This window comes from Myzus persicae, unplaced genomic scaffold (assembly GCF_001856785.1).
Source record: "Myzus persicae strain clone G006 unplaced genomic scaffold, MPER_G0061.0, whole genome shotgun sequence".
In the NCBI taxonomy this organism is placed as follows: domain Eukaryota; kingdom Metazoa; phylum Arthropoda; class Insecta; order Hemiptera; family Aphididae; genus Myzus; species Myzus persicae.
Genome location: NW_019101557.1, coordinates 419388 through 427613, shown reverse-complemented (window position 1 = coordinate 427613; position 8226 = coordinate 419388). Strand labels below are relative to the sequence as shown.

General features: G+C 28.7%; 1 protein-coding gene across 1 annotated transcript; it reads left to right on the top strand.

Moving 5' to 3' along the window:
* The first annotated feature begins 5112 nt into the window (after positions 1-5112).
* Positions 5113-7052, top strand: LOC111029512. Its single transcript, XM_022308526.1, has 2 exons — positions 5113-6765; positions 6847-7052. The coding sequence occupies exons 1-2, from the start codon at positions 5475-5477 to the stop codon at positions 6999-7001; spliced, it is 1446 nt and encodes a 481-aa protein (XP_022164218.1). The 5' UTR covers positions 5113-5474; the 3' UTR covers positions 7002-7052.
* The last annotated feature ends 1174 nt before the right edge of the window (positions 7053-8226 follow it).

The window sequence follows — 8226 nt, the reverse complement described above, 5'->3', positions numbered from 1 at the left end:
ATAACAGACGAAATATTGGCTTGCAAATTTCGACAACTACCTTGCAAATCGTTGCTAATTGGCTGCTAAATGATGGTTCAAGAAAAATTAAAAAAAAACAGGTTTGCAAATTGTTGCTAATTGACTGCTAAATGTTGAGTTGAAAAAAATGTAAAATTTTTTATTGGGTGGGGCTGGGGACATGTACGTAATTATACCTGTATAAGTTACGTCATTGACTACAATACCGGAAAAGTAAAATTATGTTGCAAGTATTTTACAAGTATTTTATGCAGATTTATAAATTATAGAACAAAGGTAATATTTATAAACATGGTTTAATTTAGATGAACAAATTATTACTTATTTGAATTGTTTATTGCAGGATTTTAAATATGTGAATCATTCAACCTTAATCAAATAAAACAATATTTTACTACTTCGAACATGTTATATTCTAATGCAATAAACATAGTTTAATGTTATTAACAGGTAATTAAATATTAGTACTGCATTAATTATAAACATTTATAAATATTTTCAATTACATTGATGATTCAAAATATTATCAATATTTTTGTTGTAAATAATTAAACTAATATCAATAATACATTTCAAAAAATCTTCTCAAAGAGTTATGCTTAAAAATAGGTTATGTCAATCCTGACGACCACTGCTGTATTTTTTTTTATTCAATATGTTATCTCTTTGAATTAAATAGGTAATCATAACTTTATTCAGTATGTCTGTACTTATGTCTATTAATAAACACTGATGAATACTTTAAATAATTGCTTCCTAGTAAGTAGTTTATTTAGATTATATTATTGAATATCAAACAATTATAAAAACATATATGCCTAGTGATTCCATATTCAAATTCAAGTCCTGGAGTCAAGCATCAAGCATTTCCATTTACTTCCAAGTATCTATTAAGAATTTAGGGATATTTGGTGCGATAGTGGCTATCCCTAAAGTCTTAGAGAATGTCTTAACCTTAAGTAATACATAAATACTTACTATGACTTGTTCTGCGGGATTATATTATGTTATTTTTAAAAGGTAAGGTTTCAATTCAATTTTAGTGAATTTCATAACAAAATACCAAGTTCTTACTTTTTTTAAACTTTATATTAAAAATATAAATAGGTAATTCCAATTCTGAAAATAAGGCAATTCATCCTGACTGCAACCAGAAATTGCCTTTCCACCTAAAACCAGCACAAGCTCCTTCATTCGGTACATGTCAAAGGCCGTTAGATAGTTTTAGAAAGTGTATCTACAGACATTATGTTAGTTAGTTAAGTTTCAACATTTACATGCACTAATAAGTTGCTCTATCCGAACATTAAATAATATTCTCATTTCTCAACTATTAGCTATTCAACATTATGTAGTGATAAAACTAGCCTACGATTCTGGGGTTCAAGATCTTATCTTCTTGGCACCACTGCAGCATTAATACGTCATGGAAAGCAATGCAAAATTTCCAACTTCTAGTCGGATCATCCAGAAAAGGGTAATTTATTAAATAAAATGTTATACCAAACATAACTTTTTTGAACCATTTATTCCAGGGTCTTAGAAAATATGAAATAATCCAAACTTTTCTATCAAAAGCTAGTTGTTAAATATTATTAATCTTACCACTAATTATTCCCTATTAGAAAATCATTATGTTTGTATAAATTTATCATTGGTAGCAATTAATTTTATTTTCAAGCAAGTTAATACTGATTTTAATTTGTTATATTAAGGTTCATAAACTTCATTACATACTGTCACAGCTTAACACGCAGTATTTAAAAATTTTGTTTGCCGAGCTCAGAGATAAATAACAGACTTTTTATGTATAAAAATAGGTACCTAATGTAATTAAAATATTGACTATTTTAATATAGTACTTAATATATTAAGGTACTAGGTATACATAGCACAAGTATAATAAGTATACTGTAACATTTTAAGTTAGACCTATACAAAATATTGTTTTATTGATTCTAAATTCATGCATAAAACCACCTTTTGATGAAGCCGCCTATCAATCTCTGGTCGGCACAACCAGGTCGTCCCTTCTCCAATGCATGTGCACCACCAAACAGAGTAACAACCTCTCTAGTGAATCCTACGAGCGACAACTGGACTTCTTATGACGAGGAATGATTAATGTATTTTATCATTATTATTATTATTATTATTAATTTTTTTTTTTTTAGAAATAAACAATCTATACAAATAATGTACAATAAGCTTATGTGTTAAGATTGAATAAGAAATTGAATAAGAAGCCGCCCACTGGCAACAATTAGCATGAGTTATTTTTACATATATATATTTTTTTAAATTTCTGGTGGTTGAAATTGTATATATTATTCATGCAATATGTAAACATATATTTAAAATTGGTAATTGTATTAGGTCACGACACCATTTCCTTTTTAACCTGAGCCTTGGATTTCCCGGGAAGTGTCAGAGAGGAGAGATTTTTAATAAGAGGGTTTTGGTGGGAAAGTATTCGAATGCGGAAGCGTGAGTAAAAGGATTGAGCTTCTTCGTTTATGGTTTTCATGTGAAAATCATTATGTAATGTCAGGTTTGAGACCTACGGTGGTGCATTGCCGAGTCGACGAAGAGCTGGATTTTGGAATACTTTGATATCACTGGTATTAGATTTTTTTTTGCTGAGCCAAAGAGCCGTATGCCATAAGTCGAAATAGGTTTCAGAAGGGTTTTGTGGATTAGAAGTTTTACTTTTAGATTGGTATTATTATTTCTCGATATTAGTGGACAAAGGATGCCCATACGGGCGTTGAGAGTCAGTCTTTTGGCTCGAATATGATTTTTCCATGTTAGTCGTTTGTCAAGATTGAGTACCAGGTATTTTATTATGTCCGATGTGGGAATTGTGATGTTGTTTAATGTAACAGTTGGACATACACCCTTCTTGAGAGTAAAATATGTAGTGTGACTTGATTTGTTTTTGGTTTATTTTGATACTCCATTATTCGTACCAGTTAGTCATTAGGTCGAGGTGAAGTTGTTTTATTATTTTGATTCGATTATCTTGAGTAATTAATTTGTGTCACCTAAAACTTCTACAGCATAACCCAGAGACAGTCGCGTGTCAGGTGAGACAATTAATATAAAATATATTATTATTGGCTGCAATATATTACATTTTATGCACTTACCACATACTCTAACATTGTACTGTGTATTTGATCGAATTCTTGAATACACGTTTGTGTCACCATTTTCTATACAACACAACAATTTCAAAATATTTTGACTCATTTTGAACTATTTATAGGCATATGAAATTTTCGATTGTCATTTGTATTTTTTAAACTAATGTTGATAAAAAATCCTTCATTCAGTCAACAAACTTGTAAATGTAAAACAAGGTTCCTCGTAAGTTGTTGTTAGTGGCTATTAAAATAAAGTTGAGCTTAAATCCATAGTAATTTTTTATGAGATTTTGAATTTTGAATTTTGACAAAATTCGTAAAAATCACGAAAATTAGTAAATTATTTTGAGTTGGAAATACATACAATTTTTCTTTTTATATCTAAGATTTAATATAAGATTGCTTATAAGCTTGTCTAACTATATCAAAAAAAAAAATTACTACCGGAAACTCGAATTAAATTTTTATGTGTGTTTGAAGTTGAAATTTTTACAAAATTGGACATTCACTCGGCTTCTTATCAGTAAGCACTTGAAATTTACACCATGTGTTTATTTCATCGATTCATATACGTAATAAAATTTTTAAAATACTTTGAATCGTTTAAAGCTGTTGACGGACATTTTTAAGTTTCATTTTTTTTAGATTTTTTTTAGAAATGTCAATACTATTGTATTTTTGTGGTCAAAATATTTGAAAGTTTGATACCAGGCTCTTGATGTATTTTCACAATAGCAGTTGAAAAATATAAAAAATACATAGGGACGATTATTTTTTATAAGAATTTAATGCACACATTTTGATAACATTTATCGAATTAATATTAAATATCTTTTGAACAGCACTGAATTCTTACGAGTGTTACAAATAAATAACCATAATAAAGAGAAATAGATTGTTTAAAATGTGTACTACATTTATTTTATATGGACACTAATCACTAGAGACCGGATTTTCATGCAGTAAAAATCAAAAAAATGTGCAGTTAATTACTTAAAAATTGCGAAAACATGCAGTTAAGTGCCTAAATCATGCAAAAATGTATTTTTTTGCCTAAAATCGCTTAATACTCACCAGCAATTTGTAAACATTCAAAGTTCATTGATTTAAACCCTTAAATTATACTTTATTTGTACTAACCGATTCAAGAAACACTCAATCAAACACAAAGTCATACAGAACTAAAGTGCTAATGGCTGGGGATTCCAAATTATTATCTAACTAGTAGTTGCTGTCATTTATTTTTAACACTAATAAATTGATGTTATTCCAGCAATATTATCAGCCTGTGTAAACTTTTTCCTTGTGTACCTATAGTTGAAAACCGAAATATTATCTAGTTTAATTTTAAAAATGCAGAACATGCAATTTCATGAAACGAAAATCAAAATCGTGTAATTTAGAATAAAAAGAGTAAAACGTGCAATATCGTGTAAAATAAAACTACGTTTAAATTAATCTACTTCTCATGATTCGGATTCAAAATTTATTTTTATATGTTTTAAAGCAAAGGAAAAAAAGTTGCAATTGCACGAGAATCCGGTCACTACTAATCACAATTAATAGCTAAGTGTTAGATAATATAGTTTGTATAGGATTTATTAGAACGTATAAAGACTACAGCAGTCCACGCTGGATATTCATCGGAAACATTTGTTGTAAATATTTAGAAACAAAACGAACAAAAAAAATGTATTTCAACATGTTTCAGACTAGGTAGTTTTTAGTAGATACCTACTCCAACTATCTAATATTAGTAATACTACATGACTACCAATAATAGCATATTTATTGATTTTTTAAAGTTAACGGGAAAATAACCTCAAAACATTTAAATAAATTTAAAAATACAAAAAATAATCATTCAATATCAATCTGCCATTATATTTACTTCATTTTCAATAACTATTGGTGGTATTACAAAGTCCGTCGGTTTTAGAGGGGATACGGTCATCCGGCCGAATCCAAACGGCCGACGACTATATAGGCCGACAGTCGGATAGCCGAAAGTATTTTAGCCGACAAGGTCAAAAGGCCGACACTACGAAAAGCCGACACTAAAATAAATTAAGTATAAACTATTATTATTCGATAACGTAGTGTTGTCTTTTGTTGTCATACTGTTATCGATAACTTATCGAAATTTAACGATACCTAATACCTATAGCCTGTAAATATAACTATAATCTACAGTGGGTATTGCAAGTTCACAAATACTGTTTCAGTTGATTCGTTAACCACGTCACGTCTTTTCATTAATTTTTGTGTCGTTGTTTAATTTAATTTATGTATTTGCATTAAATAATTATGGAATATAAAATTGAAATTTTTGGAACAAAATTATTAATTGACAATTTTATCATGATTAAAAACAAAAACCGTAACAATAAATATTATTGGGAATGTGAAAAGAGGAAACATAGTAAACGGCATAATAGTAATAACGAATATTGTAATGCAAGAGCAGTAACAATTCTTGTTGATGGTAATCATATTGTTAAAGATAATTCTTTTTTAAATCACAACCATGGGCCTGACCCATGCCGATTGTTGGTAAAGAAAAACATAAAATATATTGTTTCAAAAGCTTTGTCTTCGAGAGATAAACCTTCGCAAATAATACAGGAAGCAACGAGTCGCATCCCCGTCAATTCTCAGCCATACATGCCATCAGTTGAAGCAACGCGAAAAATTATTTCACGGTGTAGAAGACATCAGAAACCACCAGAACCAACAAGTCTTTCACAAATAGATATTCCTCTTAACTTACGTAAGTCTTTTAATGGTCAAACATTTTTACTAAAAGAAAGTACTATTGAGGGTCACAAAATATATATTTTTTCTACTAAAGATGAAATATCAAAACTTGTCAATGCCAATTACTGGGTTATGGATGGTACATTTAAAACTGTGCCAAGTATATTTTTACAAATGTACACTATACATGCACCTGTTGGTGGAAATAATTCTAGAATTTTGCCATTAGTATATGTTTTAATGACCAGTAAACAACAATGTTGTTACGAACGTTTATTCGAAGACCTAATATCAATTTGTGATGATTTCGGTTTCGATGTTTCACCAAGATGTATTATAACAGATTTCGAAAAAGCTGCAATTAATGCTGCATTTAAAGTATTTCCAGAATGCCAACAAAAAGGGTGTTTTTTTCATTTAGGCCAAAATATTTGGCGAAAAATCCAGTCTAGTGGATTGGCTACTAAATATGGAGAAAATGAAGAATTTAGTTTACAACTTCGATGTATGTGGTCACTTGCATTTTTACACCCATCAGATATACCTAACGCTTTTGATCAATTGAAAGATTCTTTACCCTGTGAAATTCAAAATTACTTTGAAGAAAATTACGTGCATGGAAAAGTACGAAGGAAATTTAGAAATGGAATAGTATCTCGATATGAGCCATTGTTTCCACCATCATTTTGGTCAATACATTTCAATCATGAAAACAATATTCCAAGGACACAAAACAAAGTCGAAGCATGGCACAAAAGATGGAAAGTATTAGTAGGAGCTGATCACGTTGGGGTATATCGTATAATTGAGGAAATGAGAAAAGAGCAACAACACGTTGTGGGTAAGATAAATTCACGAATAAAAATTTTCTACTAATATTACAATAAAATATAATTTATTTATACATAAATTTTGAATCCAGGGCAAATTCAAATTATTTTATCCGGACAAGCAAGGCCAAAACAAAATTCAAAGTACATAAAACGTCAAAACCAAATTCAAACTATTCTTAATGATAAAGAAAACATGACAACCCTCGAGACAATACGAGGTATTGCATACAATTTGCACTATTAATTTTTATTTATTAACATTTAACTATATAACATAATTATCAATAATAATTTATTAGTATTTTTTATTTTTATGTATGTATAAATATCAAATTTTTTAATTTTTAAAATATATTAGGAATATAAAATGTACTTATAATTATTAATAATACACTATATTTTATTTTTAAGAATAAGTATCACCTATATATATATATATGTGTGTGCATAATTTACCTATCACAACATAAAATTGCTTAATCGGCCATTTAATATGTCGGCCTAATGCGTGTCGGCCTATAAATTTGTCGGCCATTTAGTATGTCGGCCTATTGCGTGTCAGCCAAATGTCTGTCGGCCAAATGTCTGTCGGCCGATTGTACCACACCCGTTTTAGAGGATTCAATTCTGAGTAAAACTTAAAAAAAAATTATTTAAACGGATATGCTTTTATTGGAACACCTTAGGCCTCAAGCTATTGTGAAAATATGGTTTATATTAAATGTTAAATACAAATTGTTTAAACAAGCGTTAAATTAAACAATAAATGGCGTGACCTAAAAATGGAAAAAAATATAATTATATTTTTAGGTACCTATATAATATTGGTTTTACTAAATAAACAACTTGCTGTAAAAAGTTAGGTACTTAAGGAGTATGGTTTTGGAGCTGGTTCCTAAAAGCAGGGGAAGTAAATGATTTTATTATATTTTTCAATTTTCACATAAGTTTAATATTTTTCTTATATTCAATTAACATGTCTTCATTTAAACATAACTTAATAATGATTACAAATGTAGTTATTTTAATTTGGGTTACACAAGTTAATGGAGGACCGATGAATAATAATGACGATTCAAGTACTTCTGCGAGTCAAGTTAATGAAGACGACTTAGAACATATGTATATTTTTTTTTGAAATTAAATTATTGTATTTTTGTTTTGTATTTGCAAAATATTGTGAACAATTATCGTTTGGTTTTTATAAGCATGGATAAAAATAAAATACCATTTATCACATTTTAATTGTATATGAGTAGGTACTTATCTAATATTATGATATATATTTTTATATAATGTATATTTTTTTGATTTTAAAGAAATAATTAATTCATTTATACATTAAGTTTGTACAAATAAATTCTGTACTTCCAGCTGAAATAAGCTAATTAGTTTTTAGAAATGTTATAACTCTTTCAAATTGCTTGACACTTTGCAACAATTTTTATTTTGCTTTAGTCAAGCAACAA